This window comes from Anolis carolinensis, unplaced genomic scaffold (genome assembly GCF_035594765.1).
Source record: "Anolis carolinensis isolate JA03-04 unplaced genomic scaffold, rAnoCar3.1.pri scaffold_9, whole genome shotgun sequence".
NCBI classification, from domain to species: Eukaryota; Metazoa; Chordata; class Lepidosauria; order Squamata; family Dactyloidae; genus Anolis; species Anolis carolinensis.
The window spans coordinates 6,218,414-6,240,943 of record NW_026943820.1 but is presented as its reverse complement, the minus strand read 5'-3'; the positions used below and the strand labels follow the sequence as shown (position 1 = coordinate 6,240,943).

Below are 22,530 nucleotides of genomic sequence, written 5' to 3'. Positions count from 1 at the left end.
AAGAGAGTACAAGGGGCATTCAATAATAATAATAATAAATATAATTAATAAATCAGAAGACGCCACAAGGGCCATTCAAGAATAATTATGTGCCTGTGGACTGACTTTATATTTGCATGCTTGTACTTTACACTTTAAAAAGTAGTAAGGTAAATTGAACAGAGCACCATTTGAGGTATTTGAGTATTCATTCTTGTAACTTTTTCTAAGATTTTCCAAATGTGCTCATAGATTAAAATGGTAACCTACTCAGAACTGTTTTCACCATCTAAAGAGTAGCAATCCTGTATATTTTTCTTTCCCCCAGCTCCTACTCAGCTGCACACACAAGTATCACAGTACGATCTCCAGAATTTGTGGGTATGTGCCATTTAAAGTAGCCTAGTTTTCCACTTCAGGTGGTATATTTTGAATAACCAGTAAAAAGTGTTTCAACCATTGTACTTTCTACACAATTGTATAAAGGTTTGGTATATTTGGACATAGCACAAACAAGTGAAGCTGCTCTTGTTTCTTATGCAGAAATCAAACCTATTTCAATAAATTCTGGATAGAATAAAAAAAAAAGAATAATTATAGCAGGCAGAAGTTCCTTAGATTTAAATGAATGGGGCACTGCAGGGCTTACGTGCTGCCACTGGAGGGAGATAGAGAGCAGAAGGCCTCAGAATCCTGCTCCATACAAGATCAATCTATATGGAAATGAGTTGAATTAATTATAGATAGATCACTCTCTTGTGGATGACCCGAGCACTACATCTACGACTACAAACATAGATGTTTCTCATTTAGGATTGACTATATGTGTGTATATAAAGAGTCTGTTTTAAATAAGAAACATATATGTGATTCGGGAACAATGTTGTACCTTCTGACACACAAAGGAAAACAGCCGTAGTTTAGTTTTATTAATCTTTGTTTTGAACTTTAACAGAAAGATTGTTGACACATATTAAACTTCATGGCTAATTGCAGGGAATTTTAAAAAAACAAAACTACATCTCTGAATTTTACAATAAAAAGTATTCTGCTGATACAGCACACTTCAATATATACCATCCCTGCTTAATTCACCCAACCATTTCATTGCATCCAAACCATGGAAATTATTCCAATTCTCATTTAACTTTCGGTTAGGAAATCCAAGTTAAAGAGACCAAGGCGTTTTCAGGCACTCTGGACCACTCTGCGCACCTGATCATTCCATTATTATTACTCTAACAACGTTTCCCCTCTTAAGTGACAATATGCTGAAAAGGAATTTGCTTACACCACTGAAAGCAGTCAGCACTTTGCAAAACAGCTGCCAAAACAGCGTAGCACATCACAGCCATTGAAAACAAGCAGTGAAGGTCCTAAAGGAAAAAATTCAGAAGCGGAGCAAAAATGACAACAGAATTAACGGTCAGGATGCACACGTTAGGCTAAGAGGTTATTGGCGTGGCACAAGACGCACATTACAAAGCCAAATGCCAGAAGGACAGAGCTGCACATGTTGAAGGTGGTCCTATGAAGATTCCACCCATCTTTACCTAAAAGAAGCAGGGCCTCGTTCAGCCCGGGCCTTGGGTTCGCATTCACCTAAGTTCTCAGTGGCTACAGTCTAGTGTGGCATGGCTTCAAAGGCAAAAGGCTAGAGCCAAAAAAGACCAGCATGTTTTGGCTTACAGCGCCACAAAGAAATCCTTACAAAAGTAAATCCAAACTTTGGCGGGAAAGGTGCGTGCGTGCATGCAGAAGCTGGGGAGCAACTACATTGTGGCATGACAGGGAAGGAGGTACATATGGCTAGGATGGATGGGAATTGCCGGGTTCCCCACACAAAAGTAACCGGCAGTGGGACTGGAAAGGCTTGTCTGAACCCTTGGCAATCCACTGTTATTCAGAACAGACCAAGCAATGGTTCACATCAGTTGAAACCTTCTTTGCGTGCAACACCTGCCATAGCAGGTGGAAATAAATCATGGTCTGCTCAAACTACATGACTTCTGACATCGCCTTACCAGAAGAGCCTGGGATTCAATCAGGAGATAACTACATCTCTCTAAGAACCGGCTTCAGCAAGTGCCAAGGTTTGTTAGAACAACACAAAGACTGCAAAACAGGTTGCATTGTAGTACTGCGGTACTGTCGTGTTCTAGCAATGACAGTTACAGTAATGTCTGTATGTGATGAGATTTAAAAAGCTAAAGGCACCCATCTGCATATAGTACTTAGAGACTCCACAACGCTAACCTTCAAAATAATGAATGTCAACAGAGAAGCCACTATTACTGGGGAGGGAAGGGGCGGGGGGGGGGGGGGACAAAATGGGGGGAAATGCCAGTTATTCTTGTAAGACACTGTTGTTTCAGCAATTTTAGCTCATTCCAATGGCTTTCAACACCACTAAGCTCTTGCACAATCTGCATCACAGAAATCATTCAGTGGCAAGTCTGAGGAGACAGGATTAAGTCACACACAGAATAAAAATCTGGGCAGAATTCAAAGCCCTTGTGGACCATGTTGCAAATTGAAAACAAGAAAGCATAGTTATAGTTAGTTAATACAGCAACCATTCCAGATCTCAAATGAAAACACTGTGGCAAACCTCTGGCTTGTGCGGCACCTCTGCTTTCATGCCAACATGTAGCTATTGGGGACTGGTTTGCATACATTTTAGTTAGAAGATATTAAATTGGTTTGATATCATGGTTTGTTCACTGGCTTTACTTTAAGGAAACCAGTGTTCCAAGTCTAGATGTCACAGGGAGGAGCAGTTTGTTTGAAATGAGAAGCAGCCATTGGTTTTCTACTCATCTAGTACATAGGAGGGCCCTGCCACTCCAAAGCTCATGCAGGCTGGTTTTTACATAGCAAGCAAGCATTGCTTCCCATGATGTGATGCATGCAGCAAGCCACTGACTTTCAGGCATGTTTCTGCACCACTTATGATCTTTGTTTTCCACAGAAAAACTTTCTGAGAAACCCTAAAGACCTCCAGTAATTAACTAATACAAAAACCATAGACTGTCAGCTTGACAATTGGCATCTTTAATATAAAGCACTGGCCAATTCCTCACGGAGCGACGGCAATTTTGAAGCATGCAAGCATTTCTCTGCTTTCACCAACACTGGTAACTTCTTGTGCGTGTGGGCAACGGGTCAGAAAGGATGCTGCGCATAACAGCAGCCCTACAACAAACACCCTTGTAAAACTATACAGCACTGGCCAAAGTAAAACCTCTGTAACAAAATCTCAGGTGTCACAGTAACCAGACAACAGTTATTTTTTTCTGGATGTCGTTACTTGATTTTATCTCTACAGTCAGCATTATGAAAGGAGCTAGCAAATTAATGGAAACTTTTTTAAAAAATGGAGGTAAAGACAAGATCAGAGGAAGTGATGCTTCACAAGCTCACTTTCCTATTAAATGAATTACTCTAGGCAGCGTAAACATAGTTTTAACTTAAACAAGTATTTGAAACTGCCAATAATTGGATATCTCCAGTTGAGAAGTCACAGTGATTATGATATGTCGGGCACCTGTTTTGCCTGCAGCTGATTCCTCTCCAGCTTATATATGAACAGGAAGCCGAAAGCTAACTTTTGATCTCCAAAAGCGATCTCACAAACACAAGAAACAAGATTTAAGAGAATGCATCCTTACTTGGGGGCTGTGCATGCGCACCTCCACAGATCAGATATATAAGTGAGGGATGTTGTTTGGGGAATATCATTTCAGCTCCCCATTGTACTAAACAGATGTAATAGCTATGAAGACTTCCTCTGCATTCCTATGTTGGGCCACTTTCCTTCCTGGTAACCATTTATATAAAGTAAAGTCAATGTGCCGGAGAGGTCACCTGGCATAGGCAACTATATCTGGAGGAACAATGGTAGATACATACAGGCAAAAAGAAATTCTACTATCACTGTTATTCTCTATCCTGGGGATGAGGAAGACATGGTTCATTGGGTATTGCTGTATTCCAACTTCCATCAGCCTGACACTGTGACCAATGGATGGTGGGAATTGCAGTCTAATAATGTCAAGTGGGGCTTTGTCTTGCTCAATGGAACCAAATTTTTGTCTATCCTTGTGCAGGTATATCTGCCAATCCATGGCCTGAAAGTGGGCTCTAGCTGGAGCACAACAGTTTGTGTCACGAAAACTCAAGACACAATTGAAGGGCCCTGGGGATTTGATTGACGCTAGCCACCTACTAGAGATGACCAAAGGGAGATTTACAGATGGCAAGAGATTCCAAACAATTCCTTTGCAAACCACCCTGCATTTTACAAGCAAATGCTTTTTTGGAAAGGAAGAAAAAAAATGCTTATTTCAATGCTTTGGCTCAGCTGCAGAGACCAAATTTCTCCTATTTAATTTTGACTATATGCTGCTCCCCTGGTGATCAAGGTAGCGTGATAACAGAGACAACAAGGAGGTGGTTATGGATGATGTACTATCGCAATACAATGCAAAAGGTTAACAAGGCCTGTGACGGAACCCAGCACCATTCCATTAGCAAACCAGCAAAGATTCGTCGTCACTGGGGCTGATTTCCTGAACAGGGGATTCTAGCATTGGCACTTCCATGGAATGGCTGCAAGCAGAGTGAAGGCCTGGAGGTTCACTGTGATATGTGTGCTGCCCATCCGCCTGAATGGGGACATTCACTGGGCTGTCAGAGTACATGGACTCCCACGTCTTAAAAGGAAGCCGACGTGGCTCTTCGCTCCGCAAACAATTCCTGCTGGGATTCCTGCTCTCGGCAACAGTTCTGCCTGATGTTGACCCAACATGCTGGTGCATTTCTGTCACCCTTTCCAATAAAGGGTCTCTAAATGTTCTTCCTGAGTCAACCTTGCTGGTTTCTCCAACTTCATCAACGGAAGCGTCCTCGGAGCCCAAAGGCTTGTCACTGTATCCGTCGCCTGGCTCCGACAGGGCGGCCGTGCAAGGGTTTGGCAAAATGCCCAAAGGGGACGATGGACCTGTGATTTCAGGTTGCGAAGGCAAACGGCTGTTTTCGGATTCTGGGACCCCTCTGTGAGGGCTGCAGGTCTCTGTTTCGATATGAGGTCCTTCAGGAGAAGGCGAAGAGGGGCTCTGGGCAGCTGCCCCACCTGTGCGATTGATGATGCCGTCTCCCAGCACCGTCTGCGAAGTGTGAGTGGGATTTAAAAGCGGGATTTGGCCTCTCGCCCGTGGCCTGTGGAAGAATCTGCTCCACAACCTGCCCAGGCGCCGGCGGGAAGCACTGCTGCGCCGAGAAGAGTGACGCCGCATCTGCCTCCTCATTGCTGTCCGGATGTTCTGCAGAACAGAAGCCTGCAATAAAAGAAGAAAAATATTTTTTTCTGTCTTTAGCATCAAAATATCCCTCTAAAAACTGCATTCCTTCCTTGCAAATTTCCATACAATGGAGAGGCATCACTGCACTTAGTGGAAATGCCATCTTGAGCAAATGTACTGTACGGAAATCCATTCTCAAATCCTACTGCATTGAAATGGAATGGTATATCATTATAACTGGTGTCATTTACTTGTGAGGCATTGTAAACAGGAAAGTCTTCTACTGGCGGGATGAGCCCTTGTGCAATCAGCTGCCCATAGGAAGGAGGAGCTTCACGCCTGACGAACTCTGCCTCGAGGCGGGTCATCTGGGTCTCAAACGCCCTGGAATCAGAGGGAGAGGAAGAAAACAATAAAATCTAAATAAAAGGGACAGAGCAGCAGAATCTCTTAATTTTGCATTTGCCAATGCCCCAAGGAGCAATGACAAAGGTTGCTACTCACAGGTGACCAACATCACAACACTTAGATCAGTATGAGGTGGGATCCGTTCGGTGGAAGCTAAATGCTATATAGAGCTGATCTGGATTAATGTGACTTTCCCCTGGGTTAAACACACTTGGGAGACAGCGGGTGGCTGCCTCCTCCTGTCCCCTCCTCCTCCCGTGTCACTGCTGTCTGTCAACAGACATAACACCGGGGTGTTATTTATGTATGCGTGTTTGTGTCCTGTTATGGTTCATGCGCAGCAACACCACTAAACTGGGAAGTGACACCACCACCTGGGAAGTGACTTTGAAAATCAGGCTGCCATGTGAGCCCGATTCAGTGTCTGGGGCCCCATAAACAAGCAGTCCCTAAGTTACGAACAAGAGAGGTTCTGTAGGTTTGTTCTTAGGTCGAATTTGTTTGTAAATTGAAAAAGGTGCATTTTTTAAGTGTAACTCCAGTCAAATATATATATTTCTTAAATTTGGATAGCAAAGGGAATGGTGAACACTCCTGTGGAGTTTCCTTTGCTGTCTGTGCCCCTCTTCAGAAGATTTTATTTCATGTTCTGTCCCGGTGATAACTGGATTTTGAAAAATTTAGCTTCTAGGTTGCTTCCAGACCTTTTGACCATTTTGGCTGCCTTTCTCAGGACATGTTCCTGCCTTTTAATATCCTTCTTAAAGATTGGCAGTTTGATGTCCGGGTCAGGGGTGAGCACCTGACCTTCAGCCCAGCTCACTGCCCATCTAACAGATTGAAAACAGTGGTGAGTAGATAAATAGATACCGCTTAAGCGTGAAGGTATTTTAATGGCACCATAAGGAAATACCAGGAAAATGCCGGCGAAGGAGGAAGTCTGTGAACAGAGCTCACAACATGGAGGATGGAGCAACAACACACGCACCGCCCCCCATGGCCTTTGATGTCCTGGAGCACAACCTCCAGGACATTGAAGATGGAAAATGCCTATATACCTCTATCTGTATTGTTGTCTGTCTTATCTGTGTCTAACAACATTGAATGTTTTCCGTATATATGTTCTGTGATCGGCCCTGAGTCCCTTTGGGGTGAGAAGGGCATAATATACTGTAAATAAATAATAAATAAAAATTCTTGAATTGTGATGCTCAGAACTGGACGCAGTATTCCAGGTGCAGTCTGACCAAAGCAGAATAGAGTGACTATTACTTTCCTCGATCTAGACACTTTATTTCCATTAATACAGTCTAGAATTGCATTGGCTATTTTAACTACCACTAGGTATGGTATTTTCTTAAAAGTAATAGTAAAACTGAGCCCCGGTGGCGAAGTGCGTTAAAGCACTGAGCTGGAGACCGAAAGGTCCCAGGTTCAAACCCCGGGAGCAGCGTGAGCGGCCGCTGTTAGCTCCAGCTCCTGCCAACCTAGCAGTTTGAAAACATGCCAATGTGAGTAGATCAATAGGTACCGTTCCGGTGGGAAGGTAACGGCGCTCCATGCAGTCATGACGGCCACATGACCTTGGAGGTGTCTACGGACAACGCCGGCTCTTCGGCTTAGAAATGGAGATGAGCACCAACCCCCAGAGTCAGACATGACTGGACTTAACGTAAGGGGAAACCTTTACCTTTACTTAATAGTAAAACACATCTGTAATCCTTTTTTGCACTGCAAAAAGCCCATCCTATCCTTTGCCAAAAGGAAAAAAACCACCTAACTAAAGGCAAACAAGAAACGATGTGCACCTGTATTCCCTAGTTCTCAGTGAGTACAGCTTGAAGGCACATCCCAAGGCGATGACTAGCAGCAACCCACAGACCAGGCTCCCAATGAGTGCCGCCGTGATGACCTTCCTTGGCACAATCACCAGGCAGTTGTGCTCGTCACTTCCATCCTGGCAATCTTCCTGTCCATCACAGCGCCACGTTTCAAAAATGCACAGGTTGGTGCCACAATGGAAGTTGCCAGGTTGGCACGTGAAGCAATTCTTCTCATCTGAGCCATCAGGACAGTTCTTTTGATTATTGCAACGGTCGAGTAAAGCATAGCACAGCCCGCTGTTTCCTTCGCAGGGGTATTCGTTCTTCTGGCAGGCGGGGCAATCGTCTTCGTCTTTGCCGTTGGGGCAGTGCCACCAGCCGTCACAGCGCTGCTTGTCTGTGTAGCATTCCTCATCGTTGCCACAGGGATGCTCCCAAGGAAGGCAATAGCCTTTTACCTGGTAAGTTGCATTGAAACCATGACCGGTGCTCTTTGACCGGGCGTGATATGCTATCGTCAGCTGGCCCTTGGAGGACTCCAGGCTGACCGAGTGCCTGTTATTGTGATATGAAAGAGTTTGCATAAGTTTATCCCCTTTCTCCCCTAAACCGTCATACACCTTGATGTAATCGTTGTACCCGAGCTGCAAGTCAAGCTGCAGGAGAACGTGACGATTGTCTTGCGTGTCCACGAACCATGTGCAGCGCAGATCCGCCCGGTTGTGATCTGAGCGAAACAAATCTGGGGAAGCGAAAGACCCATAGAAGTTCCCAAGCCGTTTCCCACAGGAAAGATCGGGGCAGTTTTCTTCATCAGAGCCATCGCTGCAGTCTTTAACTGCATTACATTTCAATTCGTTCAATAAGCATTTGGTGGAATGGGCTCCGCTACACTGGAAAGTTCCAGAAGGACAGATGCTGGACTGTGGCTCTGTTGGGGGAACAGTGCAGTTCTTCTCGTCCGAATTGTCGCCACATTCGTCCATGTAATTGCATTTCCATGTGCTTGGGATGCATTTGCCATTCTGGCAATGATACTCATCAGACTGGCAATTGGGCTGGCCGACTTTTCCTGCAAAAGGAGAGACAAATGTTAGAAACCTCAGCAAGCATAGGGTTTTCTTATCAAGATTAATTCCAAATAGGTTTGCCACTGCCTTTCTCTAGAGCTGAGAGGGCAATTTGACCAAGGTCGCCTGGCAAGGCTTTTAGGGCTTAAGTGGGGATTCCAATCCTGATCTACAGTGTCCAACACACAGGCCACACTAATCCTCTGAAATACTATGCTGATGTATAATTTCCTTAGGCTTCTTCTACCCAAATAATCTCCTCTCCAGACTTGAAAACAGTTCATGTGAAAGGAACTTAGGAGTCTTAGGCTCCTTCCACACTGCCCCTATATCCCAGGATCTGATCTCAGATGATCTGTTTATCCCAGGTTATCTGGCTGTGGGGACTCATATAATCCGGTTTAAAGCAGATATAGGGCAGTGTGGAAGGGGCCTGAGTAGACTGCAAGCTGAACATGAATCTGCTGTGTGATGCAGCTGTCAAAAATACCAATGTGGTTCTGAGGACCCTTCCACACAGCCGCATAACTCAGAATATCAAGGCAGGTAACCCACAATATCTGCTTTGAACTGGGTTATCTGAGTCCACACTGCCATATAATCCAGTTCAATGTGGATTTTATACAGCTGTGATGAAGGGGCTTAAATTGTATCAATGGTAGTACAGACCGACGGAAGTCATAGTCCCACTCTATTCTACATTGGTCCTTTTTATCTTGGCAAACTCATAAAGCTATTTGGAGAACAAAAATAGGACAAATCCTACACAGACCTAGAACAAAGTACATTAGTGCAGGTAGCCAAGTAATAATGGATAACTGGTATAGTAATTCAAGCTGGAGGCAGTTTTTACCTACCTCGAATGTAAGAAAGGCGAAATCCCTGTGCCTGCCCTGAACTCGACGAATCTGAGTGGAAAAATATCCAGATGTGATCCCTTGCAGAGATGAAGGAAGGTGGGATGAAAGAGCCGCAGACCCGGTATTCCTCCCGCTTGGAAGACGGGCCGATCATCAGCCAGTCGGCTGAGCATTTGGGAGAATCCTCCAAGTCAAAGTTCTTAAAACTGCCAAGAAAAAGAAACCAGTGTGTGTGTGTGTGAAAAAGTGCAACTTTACTTCAGAGAAACATGTTTAATAAATAAATGTTTCTACTAATCAATATAGTACTTTGCTTAAAGTTGACCTCTGGAAGACCTGCCTAACATTAACCACAGAGTGTTTCTCTTTGGAAAGAGAGGCCTGCTTTAATATGATCTCTCCTGTTCCAGACTCAAAGGGTTTAGAAAACAAAGGGTGCCCCCTTAGCCACTGTGTAAAAAAAAACTCTCCCAATTAATCAACCACATTCCTTTGATTAATCATTCATTAAAACCTGGACAAAAGATTCCAGCCCTAAATCAAATATTTGAGAACCAACAAAAGCTGGAAACCTAACTTCCCTCCACTGCCAGCAAATACAATAAAAGTCCAGGGGAAATCATGATGAAAGTCGTCAATATAGCAACTGTATCAACCAATTAAAAGAGAAGTCACTGCTGTTTTGTTACTTTCTCTCACTGAAGGCAGACTGTGAACACAGCTGAAGTCTTAATTAGCTCATTAAAAACTTTGGCTTAACGGTTTAGAACAAGAGTGTGGGAAGTCAGGCGGCCCTGGTTGCATTCCCAGCACAGTTCTTGGCATTATGCTCGAAGAAATAGGTCTAAATGAGAAAAGTCCCGTGCCTTCTTCTGAAGAAATAGGTCTAAATGAGAAAAGTCCCGTGCCTTCTTCTGAAGGCCGCAGGAAAGGGATCCAAGGCAAGGCAGGTAATCTCTCACTGTGAAAAGTTGGCTATTGTTTTTTAAAAAGTCTTCCTTTCTCTCTAATTTTCTGAAGGGGACAAAATATGTCTTGTTTCACATTGCTTAACATTCTGGTTTGGGGGCTTGCCGTTATACTAATGCTACAGAAAAAAAAAACCTTATATATTTGGTGTCACAAATCTGCAGTGCATCACTGTAGTTCCCCACAGCACTGTCAATAAAGAAGGGAAGATATCTCTACATGGAGCTCATTTCCAAAATGTTCCAAATCCATCTGAACAATTTTTACAGGAATTGAAAGGGGAGGGAAATGTTGAGGATATGCATTCTTTGGTTATCAAATGCCATTTCCCAAGCTCTGCCACACAGTGATTTGATATATTTTGATAGTTTTGATCTGTACATCGCATTCCACTCCCAGCCAACAATGTGCAGATACCTATCACTCATTTTTCACGACAAAGTAAATCAAGTAAGACAAAACTATGGAAACGATAATTCATATTTAAACAAAACTGTAAAGCATGACTTGTACAGGGCTTCCAATTCTGACCTATTTATTGAGCCTTTATTTATTAGTATTTATAAGTAAAACGTTTATTTTGCACCTCTTACACTCCCATGACAGCCAATCCCTATTCACAGATGAAGCAGTCCTCTGACTGACTTCAACTCTGTTGCTCCCTATTAGCACATCCTATTTAATATAAATTTTGTGAAGTCAAAACAAACACTTATTTCTTTGAGAGAGGCACAGAATAAAGTTTCTTCACACATACATTTCAGCTTGCCTACCACACTCAAACTAAAATGATGTAACTAACAAACCCATTTCCCCGCTGAGATTCATCCTACCTAATAGTTATCACATCTCCGCGATCGCCTTGGATGTACCAGCTGCAGTTGGTGGCTGGAGGGTAGTTCAGGGGCCAAGAAGGGCTGTAAATCACCCCGCGGCGCTCCGTGTGCTGCTCTAGTTTCCCGCTGCAAGCAGCTGCAGAAAACAACAGAAACGCTAAGTGTCAGAAGTTAAATGCATTCTTCTGCTCTTAAAAAAATGATTGGCAGTGTCACCTTCCTTTGGCCTTTTCTGCTCCTTCTGCCCCTTCACTAAACTACCTGGTTTTCTGGATTAAATGCAGTTCAACAGACATCTAGGAGAGGATCAATAGCTCTAAATGAGCCTGCCAAAAGAACATGATAAAGACTTTGCAGCACTCTGCCCTGAGAAAATGGAAAATCCTCAGATGCACTTAATAACAATCAGGAGAAAATCAGAAGCAAAAATAAGACACGGAGGGTCCTTCCACACTGCCCCTATATCCCAAGATCTGGTCCCAGATTATCTATTTATCCCAGGTTATCTAGCAGTGGGGACTCATATAGTCCAGTTTAAAGTAGATAATCTGGGATCAGATCCTGGGATAAAGGGCAGTATGGAAGAGTCCTAATATAATGTTTTCCAAAGCTGTTATCCTTCTTGTTCTAAAGAGACACACTTTTGAACACTGCAGTATTTCTTGGCCAATTTTTATTTATTTCAGCTGCTTTTATTCGTGGTGTATGAAGGGAAAAAAGATTCAAGCATGTGATATGTCACAAGCTGTAATAGATTATGAAACCAAATCCAGACCATCTGTCATATGCAACACAATGGGACAGCAATTCATTGCCTGATAGAGTTGACAAACATGGGCATTGAGCTGTTCAATATCTAAGAGGCTATGACATCAGAATAGTGGGCAGAATTCCAGGAAATAATATAGAAATATAAACATTAGAATAACATGTCCCACTGCACTTCTCCTTTCTGAATGCTTAACACTGCTCACCTATTAAGCTCTTAGCCTTCATCTGCATTGATCATGTAATACAGTTTCAAACTGATATTGAAGAAAGTGCTTTCATGGTGCATATGATGACATAGGAAATCCTGGAACCAGTTTGAGGCCCGGATGGTGACGACACAAACCACAGAGCACTGCTGCACATTAAGGGCTCTCTTTCATGAGCTTTTAACATGAGGGTTTGTTGAGCTAGCTTCAAACTGCATCAAATGGTCAGTGTAAACGGTGCCTTAGATGCATTATGTTTTATGACATTTATGAGATACTTTATGGTGAGAAAGAACGACTGGCTGATAGTCACATATTAAATTTTTCAAATGAGGGGGGATTTGAATCTGGAACTCACCAACTTCTCCACTATACTATATTAGTTGTTTAAATGCAGCAATCTTCCTTTTTTATTCTATGCTCACATCAATAGGGTCATTCCAGCTTTTTCTATAATTTTATATTTAAAATGAATAGTGCGTAATGGCAAGACCCACTATTTACAGTGAAAAACTACTTTCTCTATAGGCAGAGACTAGTTTGGCATCATTTATATAAAATATTCCTGAAAATAACTATAATTGATGTGGAAAAACATTCTCTTTTTACAGCACTGTAAAGTTATCTATAAAGAAAGGACCCAGCAGATATTGCTGAACAGGCATTTCCATACCTCACTCCCTCTGTTGGGATTTGTAGTTCAACATCATGTCTCTTAGCTCTGGTTAAGGGAATAATGTCTGATGTTTCTCCATGATATCAAAATCAATACATAATTTTCCAATTTTTCAAAGACACATTTGTCATAACATCATACTTTGCTACAGGCCCACTCACCTCAGAACTCCCCAAATGTGTTGACTACAACTCCCATCAGGCTGACATATATCTAGCCCAATAAGAGAGCACTAGCTGGGGGAAGACTGGGTGACTGGAAATGACCGTTCAACAATCAAGCAAGAAAAGAAAAGGCAAGAGTTCTTTCTCCCACCCTGGACCTTCCACAGATATATAAACCTCCTTTGCTTAGTTTTTCCAATATACCTCACAACTTCTGAGGATGCCTGCCATAGATGTGGGCGAAATGTCAGGAGAGAATGCTTCTGGAGCATGACCATACAGCCCGGAAAACTCACAACAACCAAGAAAAGGAAACTACAGGACATGTAGGAAGGATAGTTTTATCTTACCTAATGAAGGGACGGCACTTTCAATTTTCCCAGACAAGAAGAGATTCACTGTTTTGAAAACAAAATACAAAAGGTGAATTTTTTTTTTTTTTTGGTAGACTACAGTGGAAACACCAGCAGCGAGTTTGCTGCAGTAAATATGTCTGACAAAATACAGTTGGGAAATGTATGTTCTTTCAATAAACTCCAAATTCACCTTGCAATTCAGTTATACTTTTTACTTTCTTCATATTTTTTTCAAAATAGAGTTACATTGTTTGTTAATGATAAAAGGAGACAGTTTTCTTGTAATAAATAGAAAGAAATTGCCTAAACTATTGGTCCCAGTAAAAACTCCATTGCAATTATAGAGTCATAGAATCATAGAATCGTAGAGCTGGAAAAGACCTCACAGGCCATCCAGTCCAACCCCCTGCAAGAAGCAGGAAAATCTCATTCAAAGCACCCCCGTCAGATGGCCATCCAGCCTCTGCTTAAAAGCCTCCAAAGAAGGAGCCTACACCACAGTCCGGAGCAGAGAGTTCCACTGCCGAACAGCCCTCACAGTCAGGAAGTTCTTCCTGATGTTCAGGTGGAATCTCCTCTCCTGCAGTTTGAAGCCATTGCTCCGTGTCCTAGTCTGCAGAGCAGCAGAAAACAAGTTTGCTCCCTCCTCCCTATCACTTCCCCTCATATATTTGTATATGGTTATCATGTCTCCTCTCAGCCTTCTCTTATGCAGGCTAAACATACCCAGCTCTTTAAGCCGCTTCTCATAGGGTTTGTTCTCCAGACCCTTGATCATTTTAGACGCCCTCCTCTGGACGCTTTCCAGCTTGTCAACATCTCCCTTGTCATGCAATAACTTCACAGAGGTCTTCAAATTAGTGGATTTTTCAACCTTAGTGGAGTCATTGTATATATCAGTGGTTCTCAACCTGTGGGTCTCCAGATGTTTTGGCCTTCAACTCCCAGAATACTAACAGCTGGTAAGATAAAGTTAATGTAAAGGTTTTCCGATGACATTAAGTCTAGTGTCCGACTCTGGGGGTTGGTGCTCATCTCCGTTTCTAAGCCGAAGAGCCGGCATTGTCTGGCGACGTCTCCAAGGTCATGTGGCCGGCTTGACTGCATGGAGCGCCATTACCTTCCCACCGGAGTGGTACCTATTGATCTATTCACATTCATGTGGCTGGCACCGGAGTGGTACCTATTGATCTATTCACATTCATGTGGCTGGCACCGGAGTGGTACCTATTGATCTATTCACATTCATGTGGCTGGCACCGGAGTGGTACCTATTGATCTATTCACATTCATGTGGCTGGCACCAGAGTGGTGCCTATTGCTCTACCCACATTCATGTGGCCAGCATGACTGCATGGACCGCCGTTGCCTTCCCACCGGAGCAGTACCTATTCATCTACTCGCATTTGCATGTTTTCAAACTATTTATTTATTTATTTATTTGTTATTTCTCACATTTATATCCCGTCCTTCTCACCCGAAGGGACTCAGGGCAGCTTACAACAGTGGCAACAATTAGATGCCCATACAAACCAATATAAAACAGTGCATAAAACAGTTAAAACTATTAAAATACATTATGAATTAAAAATATACATTTCAAACATAAAATCAGATTCGTTCTTCCTCATGCTTGTTTGGCAGAAACAAGTTTCTACTAGTTTGGCAGAAACTGCTGCTAACAGCGGGCGCTCACCCCGTTTCTCAGATTCGAACCTGCGACCTTTCGGTCCGCAAGTTCAACAGCTCAGCGCTTTAACACGCTGCGCCACCAGGGGCTCCTAGGATATCATTACAAGTATCAATTCTAATATATATATACAGTAGAGTCTCACTTATCCAACACTTGCTTATCCAACGTTCCAGATTATCCAACGCATTTTTGTAGTCAATGTTTTCAATATATCGTGATATTTTGGTGCTAAATTGGTAAATACAGTAATTACTACATAGCATTACTGTGTATTTGTCAAGAGTCAGACGCCAGTTAACATACAAAACAAAGTTTATTCCGAAGATAAGCCAAAAAATAACATAAACACAGGAAATATCCTTGAAACACTTCACTTTTCAGTGTTTCGAGAGTAGATTGGACAATAATAACTCAAAAACGAGCCACGCTAATTTCCCATGCTGGCATTCAATAAAAAACTAAATAACGCTTCAATTCAGCTTTGGAAAACAAATAGAGTTAATTGCTGGAAAATAAACAAACTAGAAAAGCAGTAAAGCTGCTTCCACGGTGCAGATAAGCCGAGAGCCTCAAAGGGATGATGAATAGCCGTCGTCAGAAGAATCCAAGGTCAGGTCAGGAGGCAGCAGAAATTCCGAAAGACAAACCAATAGTCAGAAGCCGGGAGTAGCCGTCAGTCAGAGGGCGTAGACAGAAGCCAGGTCAAATTCAATCCAAAGTCTGAAGAGGGTGCAGTCATCCAAAACAGGTCCACGATAAGACACAGCGAGAGCCAAGCCAGATGGTATCAGCAGATCCGAATCACAGTCCAAGTCCAGAAACACAGAGATCCCAATGGCGCCTCAGCAACACCTTGCCACACACAAAGTGCAGTGGCCAAACATTCCCATTTTATTCCCCTTCCTCCTGGGTGACCAAACACTCACACCCAAACACCAGGTGTCCCAAATCTACTCAGAGTCTGAACTCCACACAGCTAGAGCTCGTGGATCTGGAGTACCTAGCAATTCGTCGGAGTCCCAATCATCCTGCCCACACTTAGCCCCATGAACACTTAAAGAACCATCCTCCCTTCTCCAAGCATCCCAATTGGGAACAGCTCCTGCAGAAACCCCAGGTTCAGAAGTATCCATAAGCCCCAAATCCCCAGACATCTCCGGTGGCTGTGCCCATTCAGTGCCCGCTTCCCCAGCCACCACCTGTTCCTCAGCATCCATCTCCCCATCTGAATCTTCCTCAGATGATCCCCCATATAGCTCTCTAAGTCGCTTCCTGCGCAACTCCTCCAGTGAACCCTTATCACGAGGGTTTTTTCTTCCTCTCCGAATTCCATCACCATCAACCATAATCCCCGAAGGCGCAGTCACAACAGTATTGAACTACTTTTTCTGTCAAATTTGTTGTATAACATAATATTTTGGTGCTTAATTTGTAAAATCATAACTTAATTTGATGTTTAATAGGCTTTTCCTTAATCTCTCCTTATTATCCAACATATTCGCTTATCCAACGTTCTGCCGGCCCGTTTACGTTGGATAAGTGAGACTCTACTGTATATATATCTATATATATAAAAGGGTAATGAAATTTCGGCCTAGGACAAAACAACAAAACTACACATCCCAGAAACACTAAACTTGGCAGCACAACCCCTCATCCATGCCTCTATGTTCATACAACAAACAGCTCCAGCTACTCCAGAAAACGGCCAGCCTTTGAGACTGCAAGGCTATTCACTGCTATTCCACCTGGACAAAAAAGGATTCCCATAAGCCACAGCAATGCGTGGCCGGGCAAAGCTAGGATATATATATATATATATATATATATATATATATATATATATATATATATCTCTATCTCTATCTCTATCTCTATCTCTCTAGATAGATAGATAGATACACACACACACATATATACACACAGTAAACTGGCTGGGATTTCTGGGAGTTGTAGGCCAAAAACATCCGGGGATGACCCCAGGTTGAGTACCTCAGTACACCTCCCAACTAAGGAGGAAGCAGCCAGATCTTGAAGCTGCAAGGCTTTTCAATGTTAATCAAGGCGGTCAATTGCAGCATTCACACTTGCCTCAGGCAGACAAGAGTCTTTCCTCCCACAGATATATAAACCTTCCTTTAGTTTCCAACAGATCTCACAACCTCTGAGGATGCCTGCCACAGATGTGGGCGAAACGTCAGGAGAGAATGCTTCTGGAACGTGGCCAGAAGACTCACAGCAATCCAAACATCATAATCATTGTCATAATAACTGCCTGTCTGTATATGTCAGGCCTGGTCGAACTTGGGCCTTCGCGTGAGGTGTTTTGGACTCCAACTCCCAGCATTCCTAACCGCCTCAGGCCCTTTCCTTTTCCCCCTCAGCCGCTTAAGCGGCTGAGGGGGAAAAGGAAAGGGCCTGAGGCGGTTAGGAATGCTGGGAGTTGGAGTCCAAAACACCTCAGGGGAAGGCCCAAGTTCGACCAGGCCTGGCCTATGTTGAGGTACTCACCGAGGAGGCACCAGAGGGCGGCCATGGTGGCGGGGCGCTCCCCTTCCTCCTCCTCTCCGTTCACAGCAGCCTTCCCTTCGCCCTCCAGGCCCCGGGCCCGGCGGGGAGCAACCACAACGACGGCGGCTCCGGCTCTAGGCGCCCCCATCTCGCCCTCGCCATGGCCGCTGCGGTTACCTCAGAGGCATGGCGTCACTCCTGAGGGGGGACGGGGCGGGGCTTCTCCATAGTCACGCCCCTCCCTTCCCTCAGGCCACGCCTACTCTCTGATCACAGGGAAGAAAGAGAAAGTGACAAGCGCAAGCGAAAGAAGCCATTCATTCTAATGTATCTCTCAGAGACACAAATGTGGATGATGGGAGGGATGATCTAATTTTTAACCCGTTTTCTCAAAAAAAAAACGCAAGGCTCCTCCTTCGAAGGCACCGCTGGGATTCGAACCCAGGATCTCCTGTTTACTAGACAGGCGCTTTAACCAACTAAGCCACGGCGCCATCCGCTGGGTGAGCGGGAGAGCCGGCGCCATCTATGCCACGGAGGGAGAAGGCGCATGCGCGTCGCCGTTCCATCACTTGGGAACTCACAAATGAGTCCAAACTCAGCTGGCAGGTTGTTTACCTTTAATCTGTCAATAATCTGGGCTGCTTTCCCCCACTTTTTTGGCTTTCAATGTCCTTGCAAGATTAAATAAACCCCCTTTCACTTGCAATTATAATAATATTAATTAAATATTATATATTACATGTAATATTACTAATAATATTACAATATATTGATATAGTTCAATATAGTAATTTAATATGTAATAGTAATATGTACACACATGCATATATATACATAGATCTATATATATAAAAGAGTGATGGCATCACGGCGACCCACAAAACAACAAAACTACAAGCCGCCCAACCTCGAAATTTGACAACACAACCCCTCATCCACGCCTCTAGGTTGATACAACAAAAAGAAAAGAAAAATAAAGTCCTAATTAGAGAGAGAGGAATAATTGCTTTTATCCAATTGCTGCCAGTTAGAAGGCTAAGCTCCTCCAGCTTGGTCTCCTAGCAAACCAATAAAAAATAATAAAAAACACTAAAAAAATTAATACAATAAAATACTATAATAACAGAAAATAACTAAAAATAATACAAGAAAATAATAAAATATAATAAATAAAAATATAACTTACAATAAAATTAATTTAAAAATGCAAATAAAGTCAAATAAAAATTACACAACAATTTTTAACCAATACCACCACCACTTTGCCACAGCAACACGTGGCCGGGCACAGCTAGTACAATATAATTCACAATAATATATAATATTCATAATATTATATTGTAATACAATATAATACTAATAATACAGTATAATAATATTAATTATATATATCACTAGCTGTGCCCGGCCACGCGTTGCTATGGCGAAGTCTGGTGGTATGGGAAATAAAGTATTGAGGAATTGGTGATAGTTAAGTTAAAGAGTAAAGGTTTTCCCCTGCCCTTAAGTCCATTATAAATGGGTTATATAGCTGTGTGGAAGGGCCTTGAGTCTACACTGCCATATAATCCAGTTAAAATCAGATAATCTGCATTTTATAGGCAGTGTGGAAGAGGCCTAAGTGAGGCCTAACTCTCCCTGTCTCCTGGTCTGAGTGGGTTGCTAGGAGACCAAGTGGGCGGAGCTTAGCCTTACTGGCAGCAATTGGATAAAAACATTCCTCTCCCTCTAATTAGGACTGTATTTTTCTTTCCTTTTTGTTGTATGAACGTAGAGGCATGGATGAGGGGTTGTGCTGCCAAGTTTAGTGTTTCTGGGATGTGTAGTTTTGTTGTTTTGTCCTCGGCCAAAATTTCATTACCCTTTTATATATATAGATTATATTATAACTAGCTGTGCCTAGCCACGTGTTGCTGTGGCAAAGTGTAGTGATATGGGAAATAAAGTATTGAGGAATTGGTGGTAGTTAGTATATGTTATTCCCTAAAGCTTGTGAATATGCAATATTTCTGGTTGTTCCTTTTTTTGTCTGTTGGAGGCAAGTATGAATGCTGCAATTATCCAGAATGATTTGCATGTAATAATGGCCTTTCAGCTTCAAAGCCTAGCTGCTTCCTGGCTGGGGAAATCCTTTGTTGGAAGATGTTAGCTGGTCCTGATTGTTTCATGTCTGGAATTCCCCTGTTTTCAGAGTGTTGTTGAGAGTGAACGCTGCCTGTCCCCCGGGCGCCATTGTGGCTGAGGGGGTTGCTATGACACAAAGGGGGGTGGGGCCTAAAAGGGGCGGGGCCTACCATTCTGACTGGCAGCCAGGGGGAGAACGGCTCTTCCTCATCCTCTGTAATTTGGACTTTATTTTTCTAGGGGGTTTTTTATTGAAAGACATAGATTGGATGACTATGTCTTTTGTGGTCAAATTTGGTGTGATTTGGTTCAGTGGTTTTGTTGTTTACTTCATGGGGAAAACGCACATTACATTTTTATATATATACTAGCTGTGCCCGGCCACGCGTTGCTGTGGCTTAGTCTGGTGGTGTTGTTCAGTCTACATTAGGTTGTATTTATGCTGTGACCTCCACCTTCTTTATACTCACATTAGTAGTAGTATTTGAAGTCTGTTACCTTCTTCAATTTTTGTGTTGATTGATAATTGCTTGAGATCCCTGTTGTCTTTGGTTTGTTGTTAATTGTAATGTCTGATTCTGCTGAGTGCGGTTTATATTTTTATTGTGGTACAATAGTCTTTTTTTTGTTTTGCCTGTGTAGGTGTTTATTATTATTGTTGTTGTAGTGGTCATGAAGGTTGGATAAGTTAGATGCTACTGTATTGTTTTTTGGAGGCCCAGTGTAGCACTGACTGGCCTCTCAGCCTCAGTGCCTGGCTGCTTCTTGCCTGTGATGGTGTTGATTCTTATTGTTGTTGTTGTTGTAATTGTTATTATCGTAATTGTTTTTTTGGAGGCCAAGTGTGAATGTAGGGATTGGGGAGGTGGATGAGTTGTGTTGTCAGATTTTGTATTTGTTATAGTCACAATGCGTTGTTGTGAGTTTTGTGGGTCCAGATTGTGGTTTTGTGGTGTGGTTGTGTTGTTACAACTGAGAGGCAAGGCTTTTGTGTTGTGTTGCCAAGTTTTGTATTTCTGGGGCGTTTAGTTGTGTGCCAAGTTTTGTATTTCTGGGGCGTTAAGTTGTGTTGTTATAGTCACGATGCATTGTTGTGAGTTTTGTGGGTCCGGATTGTGGTTTTGTGGTGTGGTTGTGTTGTTACAATCAGGAGGGAATGCTTTTGTGTTGTGTTGCCAAGTTTCGTATTTCTGGGGCGTTTAGTTGTGTTGTTATAGTCACGATGCGTTGTTGTGAGTTTTGTGGGTCCTGTGTGGTTTTGTGATGTGGTTGTGTTGTTACAACTGGGAGGCAAGGCTTTTGCATTGTGTTGCCAAGTTTTGTATTTCTGGGGTGTTTAGTTGTGTTGTTATCACATGATGCATTGTTGTGAGTTTTGTGGGTCTGGATTGTGGTTTTGTGGTGTGGTTGTGTTGTTGTAACCTGGAGGCAAGCCTTTTGCATTGTGTTGCCAAATTTCGTATTTCTGGGATGTTTAGTTTTGTTGTTATAGTCACTGCGCAAACAACTTTATCATTTTATATATATAGATAACTAGCTGTGCCCTGCCACGCGTTGCTGTGGCTTAGTCTGGTGGTGTTGGTCAGTCTACATTAGGCTTTTGCGTTGTGTTGTCAAGTTTTGTATTTCTGGGGCAATTAGTTGTGTTGTTATAGTCACGATGCATTGTTGTGAGTTTTGTGGGTCCAGATTGTGGTTTTGTGGTTTGGTTGTGTTGTTACAACTGGGAGGCAAGGCTTTTGCATTGTGTTGTCAAGTTTTGTATTTCTGGGGCATGTAGTTGTGTGCCAAGTTTTGTATTTCTGGGGCGTTTAGTTGTGGTGTTATAGTTACGATGCATTGTTGTGAGTTTTGTGGGTCCGGATTGTGTTTTGTGGTGTGATTGTGTTGTTACAACTGGGAGGCAAGGCTTTTCGTTGTTTTGCCAAGTTTCGTATTTCTGGGGCGTTTAGTTGTGTTGTTATAGTCACGATGCTTTGTTGTGAGTTTTGTGCATCCGGATTGTGGTTTTGTGGTGTGGTTGTGTTGTTACAACCAGGAGGAAAGGCTTTTGCGTTGTGTTGTCAAGTTTTGTATTTCTGGGGCATTTAGTTGTGTGCCAAGTTTCGTATTTCTGGGGCTTTTAGTTGTGTTGTTATAGTCATGAGGCGTTGTGAGTTTTATGGGTCCGGATTGTGGTTTTGTGGTGTGGTTGTGTTGTTACAACCTGGAGGGAAGGCTTTTGCATTGTGCCGCCAAGTTTCGTATTTCTGGGGCGTTTAGTTGTTTTGTTATAGTCACGATGCGTTGTTGTGAGTTTTGTGGGTCCTGTGTGGTTTTGTGGTGTGGTTGTGTTGTTACAACTAGGAGGCAAGGCTTTTGCATTGTGTTGCCAAGTTTTGTATTTCTGGGGCGTTTAGTTGTGTTGTTATCGCATGATGTGTTGTTGTGAGTTTTGTGGGTCTGGATTGTGGTTTTGTGGTGTGGTTGTGTTGTTGTAACCTGGAGGCAAGCCTTTTGCATTGTGTTGCCAAATTTCGTATTTCTGGGATGTTTAGTTTTGTTGTTATAGTCACTGCGCAAACAACTTTATCATTTTATATATATAGATACTAGCTGTGCCCTGCCACGCGTTGCTGTGGCCAGTTGGAATTGCAGTGAATAGCCTTGCTGCTTGAAAACCTGGCCGTTTTCTACATAGGGTATGCTTGCTAGGCTAGGTTGAATGAGATGGAGTAGCCCCGTGGTTTCCAAAGTCTGGCTTTGAAGCTGCAAGGCTGTTTAGTGTTAATCAAGGTG

At 43.0% G+C, this 22,530-nt stretch overlaps 1 protein-coding gene and 1 non-coding gene across 2 annotated transcripts; both read right to left on the bottom strand.

The window, feature by feature from the left end:
* Nucleotides 1-887: 887 nt before the first annotated feature.
* On the bottom strand, nt 888-17,834 carry lrp3 (LDL receptor related protein 3). The gene is made up of 7 exons (XM_062961489.1): nt 17,626-17,834; nt 13,416-13,463; nt 11,246-11,384; nt 9,441-9,649; nt 7,499-8,585; nt 5,534-5,666; nt 888-5,318 (listed from the first exon to the last, which is right to left on the bottom strand). Exons 1-7 carry the CDS (start codon nt 17,771-17,773, stop codon nt 4,509-4,511), a joined length of 2,574 nt encoding a protein of 857 aa, XP_062817559.1. The 5' UTR covers nt 17,774-17,834; the 3' UTR covers nt 888-4,508.
* A 211-nt stretch (nt 17,835-18,045) lies between these two features.
* Nucleotides 18,046-18,119, bottom strand: trnat-agu (transfer RNA threonine (anticodon AGU)). The gene has a single exon. It is a non-coding gene; the product is annotated as a tRNA-Thr (tRNA).
* Nucleotides 18,120-22,530: the final 4,411 nt, after the last annotated feature.